The sequence below is a fragment of the Camelus dromedarius genome, chromosome 3, assembly GCF_036321535.1.
Source record: "Camelus dromedarius isolate mCamDro1 chromosome 3, mCamDro1.pat, whole genome shotgun sequence".
Classification (NCBI taxonomy): Eukaryota; Metazoa; Chordata; class Mammalia; order Artiodactyla; family Camelidae; genus Camelus; species Camelus dromedarius.
The window spans coordinates 30,153,115-30,176,683 of NC_087438.1; the positions used below are offsets into that span (position 1 = coordinate 30,153,115).

Consider the following 23,569-nt stretch of genomic DNA (forward strand, 5'->3'; position numbering starts at 1 on the left):
TCTCTGAGATCCTGGTCAAAGACTGTATGCAGTTGCCACTACTGTGGCTAGAGAATAAGGCAGGCAGAGGACTGATGTGGGGCCCAAGGTTTCTGATGCATAGATCAGATCAAAGGCTCCAAGGCTGCAATAAACTTGGCACGTTAGAGGAACAAAGATAGGGTGGATGAAAACATAGTAAGCCTTTGTGGGTGTAGTGCTGAGCTCAAGCAGGCAAAGTTAGATCTCACAGCACTTTGCAAGCCAGTAAGGAATTTGATACATATGGTGAGAATTGCTTACTACTGAGTAAGGTAGTCCAGATAGCCTTCAGGGAGGAAGCAAATCTTGAGCTGAGACCCCAAAGATCAACAAGATTTTGCTAAGATGGGTTGGTGGTGCTAGTTTAATAGCATATAAAAAGACCTGGAGGCAAAGGGAAGCTTTTGCAAAATTAGTTCAAAACCCTTTTATTATTTTTACTATAGATACCTGCACATTGATAAAATAAGCCAAAAGTAAAAGATGAATTCCTTGTTTTTTACTTCTAAACATTTAAAATGAAAATGCATTTATTATTATAAGCCTGAGCCCTGATGATACATAAACTTCCTGAGGATTGGTATTCATAATCTTTAGCACCACAGTACTGCCTTTGTAATAATTTGAGGGAAAAAAGTCACAGGTCAATTATTTCCTTCCACCATCAATTAGGACAAAAATTGGAAACTATGATTTAATTAAGAGCAGCTGCTAGAAATTTAAGTGTTTACCTTTATGTCAAGATTACATAGCTCTAAATTGTTTGAAGATCTTGTTATATTCCTTGCTCTCCCAACTTCCACTTCATAGTGTTTCAGAACAACTCAAACAGCAGATAAGAGATGAAGTGTTTTTAACTAAATCACAGGAGGGTCAAAAGTAGCTGTTTGAAACTGTTTGATTTCTGCCCAGTGTTAATCTTATATATTCATGACTGTTCATAAAATAAACAAAACCCAGAAGGTGGAGGAAAAAAAAGTGCACAAATTCCAAAAAGGAGAAGGGGAGGGATAGAATTGTTAAAGCCGTATTAATTAGGATCCTAGAATTAAATTGCAGAATTTGGATCTAGAATTCCTAGAATTGCAGAATTAGAGCACATTGGCCTCATCTTCTAAGTGACCCAGAGAAATAGGAGACTGGCCCAGAAAAGAAATTATTACTCAGTATTGAATCTAGACATGACATCATGATAAAATAGCTGATCAGTACCAGAAAATCTGGTTTAATTCCTAATTCATACAATCCTAAGAGCTGATAGGGACTGAGATTATCTAGTCCAATATTACTGCCAATGCAAAAATTCCCTCTGTAAAACCTCTGGGAGCACCAGTGCCCTGTGACCCTTAGGCTGGAGGCGCAAGATGATTTAGGCAGTTCTATATTGGCTATAAAACTTGCTTTTAATGTTTAATTGCCAACTCTTTATCTTAGGTTGCTTTTAGGAAAACACAGCAACTCTCTTCACAAATATTTATGGCAAAATTTATACATGCTTACCACTCAACTTGTGAATTAATTTCTATGTTTGAAGTATAAGAATAAATTATCCATATAAATTCCTTCATACTAGACAAATAGCTCCTTCACGGCAAGACCATATCTTGTAAATCTTTATTTCTGACTTAGGCAGAGTACCTTGTTCACATCAGGTTTTCGAATTTCTGTTGAATGATGAATGAATGAGTTAGTGAATTAATGAACCGGAATGAAATGAATGCCTATATTTTAAAATACACTATTAGCTGATTCCTTGCTTAAACTATAAAATCAGGAGGGAAAAAGAATACTCAAATATCTGAAATATTTCTCTAAAACTTTATTCAAAGTTATTCACCTCACTGTTAATAAGGTGTATGGTTAATGCTCTGTGCCAGTATTACTAGGTCTGCCCATTGCCGGCAATGGACTGTGAGAAAACCCATTTCCTGACACCCAAAAGTTAAATTACTCTCTTCAAAACATACCAAACTCCCAATACTTGCAAAAGTATTACATGCACCATTTTCCCATCAATCTTTAAATCTGAGCTTACATTATTAATCTACATCAGTAGATGTTAAAATGAAGTCATTTTAACAAATTATGACTGTACAAAACACCACCAGTTAATATTAGACAAAGATTATTTTACAAACACTACATTACAGATTACCTCGCAATCTGAAACATTTCATTTCATATTTGTGGAAGTTTATTTTAGATAACTGAAACTTCACAGAATTTAACAGCAAATAAAGTTTAAAAAAATTTAATTCTGTACATTAGTTCCAACTATCTCTATTTTACAATCTATAAGGCTCATGTCATAGATCAGCACCAGAAAGATCTACAAAACTGTCTAATCAATCATCTTATTCATCCCATGTGATAGTTTTTGTTGGTTTTTCTAAGATGAAAGTCTAAGAAAATGCTTTATGAATCCTACCTCCAGACCTTGAAGCGGAATACTTTTTGGCTGGTCATACTACGTAAAAACTTGGGTTGTACCTTTTAATCTTCATTGAACAGATACAAAAACAAAAAAAGAAAAGAATACTTACAACATGAATTTAGCTTGTCAGTCTTTAAGCTGAATTTATAATACTTAGGCATCAGAAATAACCTAATAATGCCCTGCCCCTATCCTTCCTTTTGTTTAAAATTTTTAAAAGGCAGCCAGAAAAATGTTTTGTTTATGCTTCAAAAGGTGCAAAGAAGGACTGCAACAACAAACTTCCTCATATACAGCTCCAATAACATCTCAATGTTATTCAGCAAAATACACCTTGAAATGAGTCAGGAGCAGACCTAGAGCTACATCCACAGTTCCCAAAGGTACCGTGTTTTCTGTAACAGACATCTGCTCAATGCTAGCATCTCTCTGTTCTCAGAAGTCACTACTGGCCTGGATTAAAAGCAACAGTTTCCAGAACCTGTGTTACCGTCCCCAACTGTTCTCTCTCTTCAGAATTTATAAATTTTAGAAAAAGAGTATGTTTGTCTTGCCATTTTCAAACAGAGTTCGTGCATATCACATTAAGACCATATTCCCTAAACTAGAAACTTTTTTCAAAAACCATAGGAACTTTCAGTAATCTTGTTTGTTCAAAGTATAAAATTCTTACATGTTAAAAAAAAATTAAAATTAGAGACAAGTACTTCTGCTTTTTTTTGCCAGAAGCACACGATTCATCACACCACATTTAAAAATTAAGCTTCATGCATACAAATGGCCAGAGAGGTATGAAGTTTTACAGAGCCCTTAACATCATTCGTGTACATTAAGCGCTGGCTAGACCACAATAGGAAGCGTGTTATTAGCAAATTGAGCAAAGAGACTTTCCAGAGAACACGATAGTTTTCCAGGCTCCATGTCAGTCACATAAAAATTTAAGCAACATGTAATCCTCTAAAATTGTCCCCAGACATCCCATCCTGCAACTGTTCCCATAGATCCCCCAACCCAGCCCCACGCTGACGTCTTCCACCTCATGGGAGTATCTCAGTGCTCCCCGTTACTGATGACAGCTGCTTCTGGTTCTGCTGCTGTTGCAGGGAGTCTTGGCACTTTCTTAGCAGGACTTGGAATATGCTAAAATCGAAAGAAAAAAGTCGTTGCCTCTTATGGATCTTTCAGGAAGAGTCATGGTGCTAATTCAAGTTCTAATAGAAAAACTGAGAGAGGACAACTTTGGAGAGGTTTATGCTAAATATACATTCTGTATAACCTTTCATGGAGGGAACTATGTATCAATTCTTTACCTTATGCTGAGCTTATATATTATTATCCCTGTAGCAAGAGAGCGCAAGGCCACAGAGACCCACCATACACAGTACTTCTTATGTCTTGCATTTGCAACTCAAACACTTATGGCTTAACTTGTTACCCCAAGAAGCAGGACTATTCAGTTAGCAAGTTTGTGATCAGTAGATAAGATAAATAACTTCAAGGTTTTAAAGTTCTCAGTTTGAAGCCTGGCTTAAGCCATCAAGAATCCTGATCAAGTCATTTAACTTCTTTGAGCCTCATCTCTAAAATGGGCAAAGTATCACTTACCTCAGGGTAGTTTTGATAAGGATTAAGTTAGAAAAGGTAAAAAGTGGCCGGCACGTAATAGAATTTGTATCATAGCTATTAGTGCTCCTTCCTGACAACCTGGAGACAGGTTAGACAACGAATGCCCTGAGAGAAGAGATGTGAGGGGCTTAATGAGCCGCTGCCTCTACTTCATCTCTCACCAAGACACATACCACAAGTGAGCCTTCTCTCCAGATCCATTTTCCTTTAAATTCTAGTATTATTAATAAAACCTAATATTTACAGTGCACTTTAAAAATCCTAATTTAAATGCAAGCCACTTTATATAATTGGAAAATGGCACAGCTGCAATCTCATCTCAGAGTCCCAGCTCTGAATTACTCTGCTTTACTGACATTCCTTTAAGATGCTGAATCTCAGTTAGGTCCCCAAAGCCCTGGGATCTGGGGATGGAAATTCCCTACCCTGTCAATGCCCAAGACCAAACACAATGAGCTGTATCTACCTCAGCTGCTGTGCTTGAATGCACGAGTCCTACCCCTTCATCCAAAGTGTCATCATTCAGAGAGGGGCGCCGAGCGTAAGTCCTTCTGTGCTTTTCATCCACTCGAACTAGGTACCACGTTCCTTCAAAGAGCGAATCAACTGAACTCTGGGGAATATAGTTGCCTAAAGGAAAGGCAGAGAATATGAAAAATTAGTCATGACATACAACTCATCTGGTAATAAAACTAAAGAAGTTGCATATTCCCTACAATTTGCACCAACATCAGGTATGTACTGAATAGATATCTGGACATCCTTATCTTATATGTAACATGTTTAATATTATTATAGCCCTTCAACAGGCTTTTGGGTGTATATTAACAATTTAATCTTTTTACCCAAGTGATGAGTGTCTTCTCTGAGCTTCATGTTTTCAGCAAAGACATCTGGTGCCACACAAGTTCTTGAGTCAAGCCTTGATTTGAGATCACATAAACTTGCTATTATTTTATCAAGAGCAGACCCTAAAATAGTAAATAATTCCAACATTAAAAGACTAAAAATAGCATGCCTCAAAGCCTAAACAAAACATTGCCAAATGGAAAAACAACTTCATTTCTTTTAGAACTACTGGCTATTGTTTTAGTTAAAAGATAAGATGTTATTTATTTGGCACAGCTTCCTATGACCTCTGATTGTACGTCTGTTCAGTATCAGCCAGTAGACAAGTTAGGAAGTAGCTGGGATTTGAAACTATAAATAACATAATAGTTTTAGAGTAATGTCAAGTCTTCCACCAGTTTTTCTCCATATTGCTTCTTCCTGCTCAGGGAAGGCACCAGATTGTCCTTAAGTACAGCCAAGACCATACCCTATAAACATTAGGTAACTTAGTAAACAACCAAACCAACAAGAAATGACTTGGTATTATTCACTCAGGATCAGACTCGGTCATCAGTGCGAAGTCTCAAAAGCTGCCTGCGTTAAACTGATTTGCTTCCTTTCCCTACCTACATTCCCTGGCTACACATGCTTAAAAAATGAGATAAATGATAAAATAAAATTACTTGCCAAAGACGGTAAAGTCAAGCACTATGCCATAAAAAAAAATTAAGCTGATTATGTATTTTTTCTGACTTGGAAGGAGGGAAACAAGACATTCTGACTGAGACATAATCCTGCCCTTTATCCAGTTAAGGCAGATTTTTAAAGAGTACATTGAAAGAAGCATGAAGATTAAAATGTTGTAATGAACTACAGGACAGATTCAAGTGCTCACTTGAGAAGCCTGCTCAGTCAACCTTACCACAGTAAGTTATCAAGACACTGTTACTGAAAGACTCAGCATTTACCTGGCGTGGCATCTTGTGTAACTTTGAGGGAGTACAGGGTGGCAGCCAAACCAGAGCCATAAGAGAACACGCCAATCCTCTTTCCCGCCAGCTGCTGAGGTGAGTACCTGTGCAGGAGGAGAAAAAGCTATTAAAAAGTTCAACTGATCCTTCTACAATGGGTGGAAAACCATCAGTTGGAATAAAATTCATCTCAAGCCCAGGGATCTAACCTATAGCTTGACTATTACAGTAAGCAGACTGAAAACAAGAGTTCTCATCTCTCTGGGAATGATGGGTGTATGAAAGTTTTGCCATAAAATAAGGTAGTTTGTCAACTGGGGATTTACGGTTCAACTGTAGGTCAAGAATAGTAAGACCATGAGAACAGCAGCCAGGAAAGCTAGTATAAAATTAAATACTCTGGAATAACTGTAGCCTCACCCCGTATGTTCTTCAAGTCAACAGACAATAGGCTAGAGAACCTGGAAATAAAATATCATTCTGCAACCTGCCACCAACATGCCCAACACCAGATCTGGTCTTTGAAATCTAACATCTCCAAACAAGGGGAGTAAGCCGCTGAAATTTATACTTACTGTGCAAGAATAGAAGCAAGGGAACCATATACTGAAGATGTATACATATTTCCATTTTGATTTGACACAAGCAAAGATGCCTTTGTTTTCTGATTAAAGAGTTCTGAACTAGCCTTCATAAATGCCTTTTCCACATCTCTATCAAAGTAGGTATCTTCTAATTTAACATCCCTGAAAGATTTAGAAAAAAGACAATCTTACAGTGCTCAAAGGCTACATTTTTATTCTTTACTTAGTGGACCTAACTAATATTCTAACCATAAATGTATATAATTTGTTTTCCCATTTATTAAAAGCCAAGTAGCAGTTAATTGCTAGGAAAGACGTAACAGTTGTACACATATGGTCTTTTTTCCTGAAAGTTTTTTATAATCAAGTTAAGACAAGTCAATTCTAATAGGCTAATTATCCACTAAAGATCTGTCATCATCAAACACTATACTACTATTTCAAGTCCACAATAATGTCTATTTAGTTAGAAAAATCATGATATTACAGGAGCCAAGTCTTAAAAAGTTGAACAGAATTTTATCAGATAGAGAAGGGACACAGGAAAGAAGAAACAATGACTTTAACAGGCACAGCATGCTAAGGAGCCCTAAAAGTGGGGAAAGTATGGAAGGAGTATAAATGTAGGCTTCAGCAGTGGCTGAATGCAGGGTTGACACGGGCACGGGGCTCGGGAGAGGCTGAGGGAAGAGCTAAGAGGCTGTCGTATAAATAGAGGCACTGTGGGGCTGCAGTATCCTGGTGACAAAGGGAATGGATCTAAAAGGAGGGAATCAGAAAATCTGGGTAGAAATGACTAAAGAATCATGTAGGTAAGCTACCACTTTCTGGGACTCACTGATGAGATAAATAGGTTAGACAAGATGCTTACTTTTGACTCTAAAATTTTCACATCTGTACAAACAGTGGTATAACATATAAAAAACACTCTCACAAAGAAGGAAAAAAAAAATCTTAACTCCTCTTACCCAAAGGCTTCTAGGCCACTATAGATACTATTTTTATCTCTGTTCTGGTCATTAAGGAAGTCATTCAGCAACATCCGTGCTAGAGATTTCTGAACCAGTTTACAATAGGGTGAGTGGAAGATCATGAAACCAAAGTCATTCAAGGTGAAATCTTTATCATTTCCCTCTGAAAGAGAAACCCAAATAAATTATGAAATTCATTTAAGCCACTAACTTTTAAAGTTTGATTTTAGAACAGGACTAGGATGCTTTAGTATCTTTAAGCAGCAACAAAAAATACTCTGTATAATGAAGTATTTCTATGGTTTAAAATGCTTATCAAAAAGACATCCAGAGATAGAACCCATTAATGGGTTGTGTAATCAGTTTAGTGGGTCAGGGCAAGTACATATTTTTAAATGAAACAGTAGAGTAGAAAACAGCAAACTGCATAACCCGCAACATGGGCAGGTAATTTCAGGACCCTTCTGTTTCAGTTTAACTGCACATAAAATGTAAAGTGCACTTCTTACTGTGCATCCCGATAAAAAGACAGAAAATTACTGTACTGTTTTAAACAGTACATTTTAAATGTACTGTACTAAACAGTACATTTTACATACTGCAAGAATGCTTCTTATCCAGAGCCATTATGTTTCCTAACATGTGTTATTGAATAACCCTCTCTTAAAACCTCTATAAAGCAAAGTTGGATGATGGAAAAAGCATACTTTATACGATACTGTGTGTTTTAATAGCATTAATTCAAATACTGTCCTTTTTAGTATCTCGAAAACATTCTCAGAGTTAAACATGGAGATTGATGATGACACTAAAAAAGCAAGTATGAATTGACAGGTCTGATGCAAACAGACCATGAGGGGAGGGGGATCACTTCAGTAATTTACTCTCTGGATCACAGCTATAAATTAAAACCTTGTGAAAATACTTCTCTCAGAATAGGAACAAAATTCAAGTTATTTTCTTTTTGCCTACTTTTAATTTTCTCACTAGGGGTAATTCAACCTAAGTATTTCTACAGAAATATACCTCATTTCCAAAGCTTACCTGTTCTCCTAAATAACACAGTCCCAGAAACTATGGGAAAACTGCTGTTTGGTGGGTGAGGAAGAAATGGTTAAAGGACACTAATGAGGGATGCCCACAAAGCAGTTTCTCACTAGAGACACTCAGTTACACTGCCCTCAACAGATACCAAAACCAAGGAAAGGAGATAAAACCTACCTTTCTGCCACCGGGCATGGATCTTCTTGCGGTAGACAGAATAGCAGCGGTCTAATGCACTGAGGTAACACTGTATGGAGAGTTTTCCATCTACTATAGGATATTCAGACAGCATATCAGGCTTGTAAAAGTCATAGGCGTGTTGCATATGTGTTCCACGAAGTCCTATTAGAACAAAAAAGGAAGATGTCCATGTATTTCTGCTTCTCGATTTACATTAATAAGCATATTGCATTATCTGGGAACTTTGCTTAAATCTAGTCAACCCACTACTTGCAGAATAGAAGTCACAAGGTGAAACCAATATGTAATGGAAACCTAACAGTAGCCACGGACAGACCTAAGACTCCTTTGATAGACAACATCTCATGCAAGTTTCACACACCTAACTGGGAGATCACAATTGCTCTACTGAACAGGAAAAAATAAATCACTGTACAACCAAGGGCAAGTTACTTCTTCCAGTTATTACCTAAACCCTACTTCAACCCATTTTACTCCCCTGTGAAATGGGGGTGACAACACTTACCTTGTACAACTGCTATGAAGCTGAAATACAAGAACAAACGTAACGCACTTAGCAGGCAGTGCCTGCGTTTAATGAACACTGACCGAGAACTAGTTTCTATTTTTATTTTCAAATTTCTCAGCATATCGTGCAATTAAAAAAAAATACTTCCTCAAACACTCACCTCGTTCAAAAATTAAAGGAGCATTTGGCCCAATTAGCATAGCAACGGCTCCAACTCCACCCGTAGGTCTAGCATTTCCTGTGGCATATACAGCAATATCCCCTGCAACTACCAGGGCATACCGTCCTGAAAAATATTTTTTTGTTAGTATACAAGAAGGTGAGCAACGCTTTAAATATCATACATATAAACTGAATCTGTTATATTTTCCCAGAATATCCTTTCCCTATCTTTGGTAAAGAAAAAAATACTCTGACTGAATTTTGATAATTTTGTCCTACATGATAAAGATAACCAGTTCATAATTCAGATAAACTGAAAGTCACAGCTATCTTTCTGAACATATTCAAACAAGCATAACTGGTAAGTCTGCATATGGCATTAATTAAAAGGTCATTTGGGCCTAATTCATCTGCAAGAAGAGTTTCTTTGGAATAACGTGTAACATACCATCCCAAGAGCTGGACTCGATCCAGTTGACAGCATTGAAGACAGCAGCTGTGCCTCCATAGCACGCATTAGTCGTGTCTATCCCTTCTATGTCTGTATTCCCAGACTCCTCAAAGAGCTGCATCAGATTAGTCTTCACTGACTTTGATTTGTCGATGATCGTCTCTGTTCCAACTTCTAGCCGCCCAATGCAATCATAAGAAAGGCTATTTCTCTCCATAAGATTCTGAACCACAGTCATGCAAAGAGAGTTGATATCTTCTCTATCCGTGCAGAAGCCCATCTTGGCCTGGCCCAAGCCAATAGTATACTTTCCAGCATCTACACCATCGTATTTTTCCAACTCTGCTTGATCAACATATTGAGAAGGAAAATAGATCTCAAGGGCAACAATTCCCACATCTTTTGGCCAGCAGGCTTCTGCATTCAAAGGAAGTGACCCAGGCATGATGAAAGAACTTTAGAAAGAAAAACAGGAAAAAAACATTGTTTTAGGTTATAGGTTACAGATTGTCAAGTTCAAACTTGAAAAATCATCATTGAGAGTTCAATTATCACCTGAAATATTAGTTTAATTTCTAAGTTTAGCATATTTTACTTAGGGCAGTCAATTTTAATATGTGGAAGTAGCAATTATAGTATGAATGGACTACTATTATTTAAAATTATCTTTTAGAAAGGTTTGAACTTCATTCAAAACCAGTTATCTTTAGACTTAAAATATGATTATTAGAGGTAAAGAAAACTCAGTTAAGGTTCTTATATGTTGTAAAGAACTATAAGATAAAATACAATGACAATATAGTAATATGGCCCACAAATCAAAATTCAAGTACTTGAGCTATTCCTGGATGCTCAAAAAGTTTAAATAAGTCATTCATTCACCACAAGTATATTGACTATGCACAGCTACTGACTTTATGGGACTCTAAGACTGTTAGCTCAAACAATATTGCATTCTTCATTGATCTAACAATCCCAGTAAGTAGGAAAACCATACTACAGGAGTCTATCAAGCCAATCTATACAAGACTCCTGCTATTATAATCCTACCCTTCCAAAGAACCCCCAACCCAGAACCCAAATGATTAAAATTTTAAGAAAAGACAACAAATTCCCAGACCCGCCTTGGGTCAAATACCAATATTCTATACTTTCTATAGCTATTGTATAGGTGATAAATGATTATAAAGCCACAAGGTATCATCACTTAGCTCCTAAATCTGAGCTGATTTGAAAACAGGTAAGCCACATACTATTTGTGTGGCATCTTAGATAACACCTCTTAAAACCACCTATTCCTTTTTTTTTTAATTGAGTTATAGTCAGTTTACAATGTTGTGTCAATTTCCAGTGTAGAGCACAATTTTTCAGTCATACATGAATATACATATATTCATTTTCACATTCTTTTTCACCGTGAGCTACCACAAGATCTTGTATATATTTCCCTGTGCTATACAGTATAAACTTGTTTATCTATTCTATATATACCTGTCAGTATCTACCAATTTCATATTCCCAGTCTGTCCCTTCCCACCCCCATCCCCCCAGCAACCACAAGTTTGTATTCTATGTCTATGAGTCTGTTTCTGTTTAATATTTAAGTTCATTTGACTTTTTTTTTTTAAGATTCCACATATGAGTAAAGCACTAAAAAAGGTGGACTGTTGCCAACATTAAATTTTCCGTAGTGTCTAGATTCATTTACCAACAGTAAAAAATATGTGCTAGCCACTCATGCTAGCCACTCAGGACTGTTGCTATGTGTCTTTGGGCAAGTCAAATAACCTATCAGAGCCTTTTGAGGTTGTATTAATCAGAAAAAAACTACTCTAGATATTTCTAAAAGAGGAGAATTTAACACAGGGAAGTGGTTATAAACTTGTCGGCCAGGCTAGAGGAGCACAAAGGCGTAAAGTGGTTACTCAGACGCCATGGGCTCACACTCTCAACTGAGGCCGTTGGAGCCCCCAGTACCAGCACCTCCACTGCTGAGCCAGAGCCCCTCGCTCCCACTGCTGCTGCCACTGACGAAAGGCAAACCCTGTATTACGTTGTTTGTCCTCTGCCCCTCTGCAGAATCTGGTGTAGTATTAGGTATAATGAAATTACAGATGATTGCCATAGTGAGTTGTTAATTATTGGTATCTTAAGAAAAATATCTAAGGCAGAGAAGCTGTCCTTAAATCATGAAATCTCCCCTTAGCCTATAGGTCATCAAGATATGAGTATATTAAAACCTGAAAAATAAGCGCCTAGAAATAATCACAAAATCTGCATTAAAGGTCTTAAAGGATACCAGTTGAATCTTCCTTCTACATACAACATTCTTACTCATTTCTTTCATTTATCCAAACAATGACAACATGTTACATGCCAAACATTTGGGATAAGTTTAATAGGAGATAATCCTTGCCCTTTCAAATATTCCCTGTCCTGTGGGATGGTAAGCTACAAACACATAATAATAAAAGTGAGACAACAGAGACAGTCATGCTCTGTTATGGAGAACCACCTAACCCAGACAGGGGAAGGAGCGGGAAGAAAGGCTTCTTGGTTACTGATGCCTGACCTGCATCTTAGGAAGAGTAGGAGAAATCAGTAAAGCTCTGCAGAAGCAGATGGTGGTAGAAGATTTCATAGGACAGACAGCACAAACAAAGGTACACCACAAGGAACTGTGAAAAGTTATACTAATTTGCTGAAGTGAAATGTGGGCCCAGTGAGTAGATCAGGTAAGCAGTAAGTCAGGAGAACTAGCTAAGGGTCGGGTCACAAAGGTTCTGATATGCTGATGCTAGCTTTAACTTCATCATGAAAACAGTAAGAAGCCACCAGAGTTTTAAACAATAACATGGTCATATTAGTGTTCAGATCAGTGTTTTTCCAACTCTGGAATCAATTTAATGGGTGGCAAACAATATCTTTTAAAAATGAAATAAAAGAAAATACCAGATTGCATGGCACATGGTAAATACAAGAATTTTTTCATGAAAATTTTGTTTCAATTATTCACAAATGTCCTGGGTCGCAATATAAAGTGGATTCCTCTTTTTTTAAAATATATATATATATTTTGGTGGGAGTAGTTAATTAGGGTTATTTATTTACTTATTTATTTTTAGAGGAGGTACCGGGGATTGAACCTAGGACCTTGTGCATGCTAAGCATGCACTCTACTAGTTGAGCCATACCCTCCCCCATAAAGTGAATTTCTTACTGAGGGTTACAGTCAGAAAAGGGTGAGAGTCATCATTTTATACAGTCACTGGTGCTGTGTAGAGAATGGATCTGAGTTAGGAAGCTGATACAGAAGTCCAATGAGACACAGGTCATAAACTAGAGCAATTACTACATGAAGAGTAAAGAAACAGCTTCAAAAACATATGGAAGCAGAAAATTGGCAGAAATGGTGATGGTAGGAATAAAATGAAGCGTTTCGGATGACTCCCAGATTTCTAGCCTCCACTGTGTTATTACTCAACAGAATCACTGTCAGATACACTAAGTGAATAGAGAAGCACTTCTGTACTTTGTTCTCTTTCCCCTCTTCCATGCAAACCCATCAACTTTATGATAATCTAAACTTTGCTTCACTGAAGTTGAAATGAAGACATAAAGGGACTGTTGCTAGGCAGCTTCTAAGTATATAGAAAAATTAAATGAAGTCCTCTCCACAGTCCACAGAAAAGAACTCTACAACTGGTGTTAAAAACAAAAACCAGTCCCTATGCTTGTAAGAACCCTCCCATAGACAGCCTTTAAGTCACCAAAGCAGAGACAGTAGGATTAACCAACTCCCAGCCATTCCCACAAGGTTACCCTTTATATTCTTTCCAAATCTTCAAATTGCTCTAAACATGTCGAGGACACTAATTTTCCCTGCCTGGTCCAACAGCTTGCTATGCTGTTGGAAATAAAATGGACAAATACATATCTTCTGAAGGTAGAAATCCAGTTTATGAAAAGCCATGAAGCAAGGCTTTAATTCCAGAATTAATCCATATTTAGCAGAATCTAACTAGCTCTGACCAGTTCTTATTATATTATACTCACTAAATAAGGTATAATTCTGTTGTTTTAAGACTCTTGGAGAGAAAATGGGGGGGGGGGGACGTAGCTAAACTAAAATAACCCACCCCTATCAAGTTGAAAGTGAATCATGATTCTGATCTTGGTGTGGAAAAAAATTTTACGTTGTCGAACTGTGTCAATACTGCTCATTCCCTGAGGGGTTTTGACAGACAAGGTATTTTCATTGCATTCTTGATAAAACATCATCTAATTTGACATATTCACCTTTTAGTTGAAATTGAGGGAGAGTGAGAAAAGAAGGAAGACAGGAAAATTAATACAGAGAAGTAATTGCCTCCATAGTATTTCAAACAACAGAAAGTTTGATATAGTTTGAGATCTACAATATTTATTTTTAACTGTCCTATTAAGTGTGTGCTCTTACGTTGTCCTCTCAAATGCTCTCTGAAGCAAGCCAGATATAAATTAGAAAAAGAAAAAAAAAGAAGGCAAGCTAAAGATCTGAAATGTTCACATTATAGTATTATATTCCAGTTAATTCACTATTCTAAATTAGATCACAAAAAAATTTCTAAAAATACAGTTTTAAAGTCTGACAGTTTAGAAAATTACCTGTGTATATTTTTAATCTTTTTGCTGATAAAAAGATTCTTCATGATTTTTCAGAACACTGTATTGACAACTTAAAAAACAATCTGAGCAGGATACTGGGAATTCTGTATTTACAATAAAAAGACGTAAATTTTCTTTTTAAATTTCATCTTTACAATGGAGAAGAAAGGTACACTTTTACCACAGAACTCTGAACCTTCGAAAGCTATCTTTCAACAAGTACCAACAGAAGACTCATGTCTGTTCTCCTAAAGTGAAAGCTCACCCCCTCTGGTGGACAAAAGGAGCGCCAGGTCCTATTTCCAGAGTCGGCAAAGCAAGATAATATGGAAGCCAACACACTACTTGGTGCATGGTAGAAGCTAAATGTTGAATCAATGAAATCTTACTATTCTTCTAATCTAAAATCAGTAACAACCACAGGAAATCATAAAATTGAAGCATAAAAAAGCAGAATCGTAAGAGGAGCTCCATGGTAATAGGAGAAAGGAACAGCAACCAAATTATTGGTTCAAAACCATTTGTAACCACTGTCCAATCTTACACAATTATAAACATTAATCCATAGCCCAGATAGATATCTTTTGAAGCTATAATTCAAAAAGCACCATTGGCACATAAGCTTATCTGTTATTGTTTCCTATTAAGCAGTTTATACGGTTACATTTTATTATCTAAATTTTTTCTTTTATGAGCAAACACTAATTGTTAATATTAGTTTCCAGATTTTAAACATTAGTCTAATAAACACAAAATTGGTCTCCTGAAGCATTATGGCAGTAACTAATATTTAAAGATAAGATATAATCCTATAATGGGTTTTAAGAATGTGTGGCGCACACAAATGGCTATTTGCCCTAGGATAAAAATTAAATTTCCCATCCACTGGAAAGGAATGCTTTCTTTTAGCAGCATGACAGGATGCCATACCTGTGAGAGGGATAAAGAGCTGCAGTCTCCAGGTCTGTCACTCTGTTTCCTCCTTCAGGCACTAGGAATTTCAAATAAGAACCTCTTTTAAAGTCATAAACCACCAAATTCAAATAATGACTCCAATTCAAATGAGTTAAAGTAAACACTTCCTTGTCCAATTACATTATGTAGAACAAAATTTGGCTTTGCTTAGAAAAAATGGTATTTGAAGCTTATAAAACTTTTCCCCCTTTATTTCATTAAGCTCTTACAGTGGTAGGTTCAGTCCTGGTAATGAACTGACATAAGTAGTTCCTATCACTGATGTAGGTTTTAAACCAGGTATGATACTGGGAGAGTGGTAGTATTCCACCCCCCACTAAATCTGGGTTTTCAAGAACTGGAGGAAAGGAATATAAATAAGTTGTACTGGGCTAACAAAATTTCTGGAGTTAAGAGACTTACACATTCAAGAGCTTGCTCTGCACTTAGGAGCTGGTGGCTTTAACAACAATTTGTGCCTCTTTGAGCTTCAATTTCTTCATCTGTAAAATGGAGCTAATACCTGCCCTCCTGGCTCATTGTGAAGGACAGTTAAGGAGATAAAATATGTGAATAATGCTTTGTGATATAAAGCACCAATACAGACTGTTATTCTAGCTCTTAAGTGTTTTTCAAGGAAAATATGTTATCTTTCTCACAAGACCCGATTATCTTCATTTTTTAATTTTATGCTCCTCGTTTTCAACGTGGTCACTTTCACCTGCCCCAATCTCTTAGAAAGTGATTTTCCCCATAGTGCTTGTATAAAAAGGTAAATATCTGATATCAAGGCCAAGCAGCATTAAGCTTTATCATCATTTAAATTATGTAGTAAACAATATGGGAAGATGACTTTGGAGCATTTTCCTCAGCCCATCTGTTTTGAAGGGTTGTTACTTGAGACAATAGTTCCTGTTTAACAAACACAATTACCTTTGCTCTCTAATAGGTGGCAAATATAGCATCTGCCCTTGCCTGATTAACTGGAGACTTTTCTCAGATGCTGTTTAGCAAAGCTTTACATCTTTTATACGCTTAGATCATTTAAGAGTTTATAGACTTAGTTCCTTTTACTTCGTAAGTTTACTCTCCCGACCTCCATAAATTGATCCTGAGTTTTGTGGGGAAAGATAAGACTCTTATATTCCAAAAACCCTCTTTGATTACAGGATGATATATACATTTTGAGAAAATAACCATTTAATTTTTGTTCTTTATTGCCTTAAATTATGTTTTCTGTAATCTGCAAATTAAGCATGTCATGGGGACCAAATCTCACTAGCAGGGGAGAAACCTAATTCCCTCTTCTCGTAAATGTTGAGACTATCTAAATAACTTAGTAATATTTCTTCTTGAAACCATGTGTGGATATGCATTTGACACTACTTCATCCAGGAAATGTCTCCTGAACTGTCAATATTCCCTCTTTCAATTTTGATTATTTAAACTGGGGAGGGGAAAAGGCATGGGGAGAGCGGGAGGGAGAGAGGGATTGGCGGGGAGGGAGAAAGAGAGTGGGAACAAAAGAAAGCAAAGAAAGACATGAATTAAAAGGAAGATTCAGAGGACTGCCATGCTACTTAAACTCTCAGGAGAAAGAGAGGCCTGGAGTCCAGGAAAGGAAACGGAGACAATAAACGCTGCTGTGGGGAAGAGTCATTCAGAAAGGGATTAGGCTTTCCATTCTCTGCAGTTGCAAGGAGGGTTCTCTATGCTGACTACAACAGCACGGCCAAAGTCACAAGCAGGTCGTCAGCTTTTTCTAAAGCAGGTCTTTTCAGCGCAAGTGATGGAGGGAAGAAGCGTGGGTCAGGAAGCAGCTAATGGACCGCGAGAGGCTGGGCAGGTTACCAGGAAGCGTGTTTGGAGATCCTGAGCTGAAATATAGGCATCTGGAGTTCGGCAAAACTGAAGAATGAGACTACCTAGGGCCAACCAACTTGCTCCAGGGGGCTATTCAGTGATCTAACTCCTCCTCCTGGCTCCCTTGTTCACCCAGTATACATTCTGGTACAGGGTAAAAGAGCAGCTACCTGCCAAGAAAGCAAGGAATCCTGTTTGACTGAAAATGAGCTGGCAACCTTTTCTGTTAGGAGCGAGTAAGCAAAACTACCACGCCTGTACAACTCCGGTCTAGTTCCCTGAGTAAAAAACATGGACATCTCTACCTCCCCCCAGAGTTACTGGTCTGCTTATGAGAAATTCTGCTCGTATTTCAAGGTCCTCTTCTCAACTACCTCTTCCAGGAAGGCTTCCTAGAGTTTTCTAATCAGGGCCCTGCACTCCTACAGCACATGTCATGCACACCAACACCAAAGTGTCATATTCTACTCACAATGGAAAACTAGTTATGGGCAGTCTTCTTAATCATACTGGATTCCTAGACTCCTGTTGGGAGAAGGGCAGTATTTTGATTCTTTTGAAGACCTTGGAGTAAAGGGCACACATTTGCCATTTTCTAAGGTGCTGAATTTGCAATTGTAATAATTAGAGGACAAATCTTTTAGCTTCAAGGACTCATAACAGCTCTCATTAGTAAATTCTTTTTGCTATCACTTTCAAGATGAGCTGCACCACCAAATAGTGTCCAGAAGTTGAAAAAAAATTGACTTTCTACTGCTGCTGTTCAAAGCAAATGGTAGGTTTGCACTGTTCCCTGAAAACAAGGAATTCAAGAGGAATCAGAAGAGAACACTTGTCGGTCTTACAATCATTTCCGCATGCACACATCCCTAACCACACACCCTGCATATCAAGACTGGGAGCTTTGAAAGATTAGCTTTTCTTCTACTGGTCTTACTACCCTGTTAACAGACAGAAAGTGAGCATCACCACAAGCCAAACATTAGGATGAATAGATTATTAAGAATTGAGTCCTACCACCCCACCATTAGATTGGGTAACATGTTTTTAATCTATACCACCTTTTTGAGAAACAAAAACATCACACCCTTCCATGATATTTGGTTTTTTAATAATCCAACATAAAATTATAGGACTCTAAATTCCTTTCCAAATGAAACTAAATAGAGATTCTGATACACAATCCATCAAGCTCCTCTATCCACAGTCCCAGTGTATCTCCCCACATTCAGTTCCACTGGATTACTATTTTAAATAATGTTGCAGTACCTAGGAAACACACAGTATATCAATATCAGGGTCTTGTATTTTCTGGCAGAAAAGCTGCCTAAAATCTCAAAACCAATCCCACAGTTAAGAGAAACAAGGTGTAAAAGCCCCTGGAGGAATATTTAAAAAAAAAAAAACCCAAAACAAAATCAGAAACAGGGCCCATAATTAGCCTAACGGATGACATGGGCTTCTATGGCCCCAAACATAATATCCACTTAACTCTCCCCATTGCAGACACCTTCTGGGGTTACTGACTAAACTAGAACTGATTAAAGGGCAAATTTACACACTTAGAAAAGAGAGACCTACAAAGGTTAGACCCACAGAACAGACAATCTTTATATTCTCCCATAAGTTACGCTATCCCTGCCTTCCTTATCCACACAACAACTGAAATTTTAAAAATAAAGAACACAAACTGCTTAGATGTCTCAAGCTGCAAAGAACCTTGTGGCACAGATACACGTTAAGGACTTTCGATTTGCCTTCTAACAGAATCTGTGCAATAGAAGTCCAAACTCCACCTCTGAAGGAAACATCCGTTAACTATAGGAACACTTCCATTTGTCCTAATTTTGTCATTTATCTTGCCATTGTTTTTCATGATTCATCCCTGAAACAGAGTAAATGTTAACGTAGCAGCAGCCAGAAAACATCATCCTACTGCAGCAGGTTGGCAAGAGCATCAGCAGGTGGGAAGAGCTGCAGCAAAGGTGTGCAAAGAAGCCTGTGATGCGCGAAACCAAGGCCACGGGGCAAGCATGAGAAACAGGGACAGCCTCATATTACCTGTTGTCCAAATCTCTCCTCCAGGGAGAGTCAGAATAATCCTTTCTCTACCACTGGTCAAGGCAGGACACACACTTTTCAAAGACTCCATATACTTAGCTTTGAAATGTCCTTGGCTTAACCCAAAACCTATTGTGTGTGAAGACTCTCTGAGTGCCTGCCCATTACATCATCGTATCAAGTCAGCCTAGTCCTGAAGCTGTTAGCAGGACAGACGGGTATTATTTCAGAACACCGGTTTTTGTTCTTCGTTTGTTTTTTAACGAGCATTAAAAATATGGAGGCGGATAGGTGGGAGGCAAGAACCTGTGATATTTGAAGCAAGCACAGATCCAAGCAGTCAAGAGCCCAACTACTCAACCAGGATAAATCAGAGCTGTTAATACTGCTAATACTTTCGCACCTGGGCTGGGGAGGAAGAGTAATGCTGCCCACCTCCCTTCCTACCAGCAACTCTATGTGTGGCAGGAGGACACACCCCCTTGCCAACCTACTAACCTCCATCCAAGTGTGATCTCCATTCTTCATCGTCCACCCTCACGCCAAGGCTCCGGGAACGTCCTGGCAGCCCAGCTCCTTTCTCGTCCCCTTCATGTGCCCCCTGCCTCCATCCTCTCAAGGTGGTCACAGCCACTCCCCTGGCACCTCCAGCTCCTGCTGACTATGTCATCAGAACCCCAGCCCTCAAAGCCCTCTTGCCTTCTCCCGTCTGCGACTTGCCTGCCCACACCAGTGGCCCTGGCCCCGCCTCAGACCCGCGGCAGTCGTCCTCAGGTCCTGGCAGGGGAGGCCCCGCACGGCAACAGCTCACGGCGCCCCATCCTCCCGGGCCAGGTCCACGCCTCAGCCCTGACCCGGACGGAGCCAGTGCTCCTTCGGGCCTAGTCAAGGACACCGGCTCCGCCCGGCCCTCACCCGGCCCGCGGGGCCTCAGCAGCCCAGTTCTCCTCCTCCATGCGGGACACTTACCCAAATATGACCGGGCGGTGGCCGCTGAATGGGAACGACCAACGAAGGAGCAGTACGCGGTGCCTCCCCTCAGCCACCAGCTTTATAGCCGCTGACCCACCCGACACCGGCACGGCCGGGAGTCGGTGGGAGGCGGGACAGTGGCTTCAGCAGCCAATCGCGGCCGGCAGAGTAGCCCGTTAGCGCCCGCCCCCAGTCCAACTTCCACCAATCCGAGAGAAACTAGAGGCGGGCACTCGCTGGAGTTTTCCCTCGTGGCTGGAAGGGCGGGAGGAGGGGCGGGGACAAAATCGGAGGGCCGAGGTAGTGGGGTGAGAGAGTGACGTGCGGTGGCCCGAGAGCCGGCCTACCAATGACACAGCGGCAAGAGACGGCGAGAGCGAACGGGAGCGGAGTGAGAGGTTCTCCGGCCAATCGGAGCCCAGCGAGGGGCGATGCGAGCCAATGAGGCCTCCGCGTCCCACCACTGGGGAGAGATGGTCAAGTGTGGGAGGCAAATTGGTCCCCGCTGGAGAGTCCGTCAGGTTGCCGAGCAACCAGAGCTAGGATTCACCTGTAAGATTTATGAAATACTTGATTTAAATTCAATCTTAACGTTTTCTAGTTTCTCAGAGCAGCCAGTGCGCGTGCATTACAAGTTGGAGCAGAATATGTCACCAAGAATTTGTAAATTTGTAAATATTCTAAATACCAGATTTGCAAATACTGAGTACTGTCACCTCTATACAAAACTACTTTGACTTTTTAAGAGATTATTATTGGGACAATTCTTACTAACTAAACCTAAAGCATGATGGTTTGGGGTTAGACACCAGTGAGGAGGGTAAGGGGTCTTGCCTAAGCAGGAAGTTGGTCCAGATTCTAGGATTTTTGTCAGCACATACACTTTGAGGGAAGGGGCTCCATCTAGCCCATTCCCCAGTGTATCTTCTGAGCTTGATGTGTGTCGCTGCCAAATAAAAGGCTATTGAAAGAAGAAAGGCGCCCGTAATTCTCAGTATAGCAAGTCCACAGGATAAGCACTGCCTGGTTCCCCCAGAAAATAGAGAAGAGCAATTCAAGCTCGAGGAAATCACTCACACACTTAAGGCCTAAAATTAGACTCTGCCTCATCTCCTCTGATAGGGAAATTGTAGAATTTAGCTTTGGAGAGGGACCATGAGATGGCTGAGCATTGTTTGTAACTCTTCCCAGCTCAGTTTCATTATGACCCGGGAATGCTGTTGATAAGGGCTGGTTGATGATTCTGTGCATCACACAACTAAGGTTGTGTGAAATTTATTATCCACCACAGATACTAACCTTGTAAGAGACATTCTCAGCAGGAAAGTGGCAAAATATACTGGCAATGGAATCACTGTGAAGTGGTGGCATAAGTTACTTGGGGGAGAGGACCACTCAGTAATAGTTATCATTCCACAACATTGCTCATGACATTCATTCTGTTCCAGAATCAATGTCATTTATACCTTCATAAACTAGGTGATAAAGAGAAAGAGAGAGACACACTTGATTGTGATCAACTGTAATTTTCTGGGAGCGGGGTGGGTAAACATTCTTGGCATATTAGAATGCATTGAAAGGCAGTAAGGACAAACATGAGAAAGAAGGTACAGCTTTGTCCTTGGAAAGGGATAGCAATAGTTCCAACTCCAGGGGTTCACAATAGGAAATGACTAGCCAGATAGCACTGAGGATGATCATCTTGCACAACAGGAAATTTCCACAAGGCACAGACTGTCTTTTTGACCAAATTAATCTCCAATTAAGCAAAGAGAGCATTGTTATTGATTATTGGGAAGTCAAGCAACTGACAACTAAATGGGTTAGTAATTGAATATAGAACATCTCAACTGAATTTTAAAAAACAAACCTCTGAGATTCTGTGAAATGTAATGGTTGGATTATCCCAGGCTACACAAATATTAGCTATAGTCCATGCAATCAAGGACAAAGTATACATATATTTATTTTGGAAAGGACTGAAAGTTGTTTTTTTTTTTTTTTTTTTTTTGAGCTGCAATTTGATACAAGCATGTCATACTTGAATGTGCATTTTTAAACCATGTTAATATATATGTTTTATTATATTGTTTCTAAATTTAATGCCAAGTAGTTATTAGTAAAGCACCATAGATGCTATACATCAAAGGGAAAGTATAATTTATTATTCTACCCTACTTTGAAAGGAACAGACTTTCTTAAGCATCAGGAAGATGTAATGATAACATTTAGTATTATAAATTCATTCATTGAATGAGCATTTACTTCCTACTCTGTGACAGGGATTGTGTTAGGCCTAGGCTGTCCTAGTTACACAGGGCTCTTGAACACTTGATGGGCTAGTCCAAAGTAAGCTGCTCTGTAAGTGTCAAATACACATCAAATTTTAAAGACTTAGTAGAAAAAAAAGGAAACAGCTCCTTAATGATTTTTATATTGATTACATGTTGTAACAATAATATTTTGGTTATACTGAGTTAAACAAAATACATTATTAAAGTTAACTTTACTTGTTTCTTTTTGGTTTTTAGTGTGGCTGCTAGAAAATGTAAAACTACATGTGCAGCTCCCACTTGGGACTCCCAGTTGAGTTAAAAAGCAGGAAGACACAATTGAAAGACAGACTCTGTCCTTAAAGTCTAAAGAGTGGAGGAGAGAAAAATAAATATAGCAAAGGCTGGGTTTCCAGCCTCTATCTCACTAGCTAAATAAAGTAGGAGAGGGTGGGGTAGGAGAAAGCTTTAAATTTGTCAGTTAAAGGTATCTCTATCTCTTTGGGTTTAAACAGCTTTATTTTGCCTAGTCCATTAGTTTAAAGTGTAGTTCCCTATCAGGGCTATTTCTCCCAAAGCCCTTTTACTTGGCAAGATGGCAACCGGCAGAGCTTACTGGGTTATTGTTATATCAGAGTAAGGGACTCAGCCCTAGCTGTGGGTTCTTGTACTGACCTCCCTTTGCTGACCAGGACTCGGCCTTGGCTGTCTCTGGTGCTGCAGAAGCCCGAAGCGCACCATATCTTTCGTCTGATGCCCTACAGTAGTCTGCCGTTAGCAGGCCAGTATCAGGCTCACTAAGGCTCGCTCAGCCCCTTTTGCAGCAAAAGCCCTCAACACTGCTGGCTAGAATTTCAGCTGTCTTCTTTCCTGTAATCCTTCTACACAACCAGAAAGCTGAGGGAGGCTCAGGGCCCAGTCCCCACCTGACTGCAGATTGAAATGGGTATGACTCTACTGATAGACTCCAAAGCAGGCCTGTGGTTCCCAGAGAG

The 23,569-nt window shown here is 39.1% G+C and overlaps 1 protein-coding gene across 4 annotated transcripts; it reads right to left on the minus strand.

The window, feature by feature from the left end:
- Window positions 1-1,820: 1,820 nt before the first annotated feature.
- On the minus strand, window positions 1,821-20,509 carry HMGCS1 (3-hydroxy-3-methylglutaryl-CoA synthase 1). Of its 4 annotated transcripts, none has more exons than XM_011000896.3 (11): window positions 20,299-20,509; window positions 15,382-15,442; window positions 9,802-10,259; window positions 9,352-9,477; window positions 8,660-8,824; window positions 7,436-7,601; window positions 6,459-6,629; window positions 5,881-5,987; window positions 4,927-5,052; window positions 4,548-4,711; window positions 1,821-3,595 (listed from the first exon to the last, which is right to left on the minus strand). In XM_011000896.3, exons 3-11 carry the CDS (start codon window positions 10,247-10,249, stop codon window positions 3,506-3,508), a joined length of 1,563 nt encoding a protein of 520 aa, XP_010999198.1. In that variant the 5' UTR covers window positions 10,250-10,259; window positions 15,382-15,442; window positions 20,299-20,509; the 3' UTR covers window positions 1,821-3,505. The 4 variants fall into 4 exon arrangements, with proteins under 4 accessions (XP_010999198.1, XP_010999215.1, XP_010999190.1 ...); XM_011000913.3 differs by lacking the exon at window positions 20,299-20,509 and adding an exon at window positions 19,828-19,962; XM_011000888.3 differs by lacking the exon at window positions 20,299-20,509 and adding an exon at window positions 15,829-15,971.
- Between the last annotated feature and the right edge of the window lie 3,060 nt (window positions 20,510-23,569).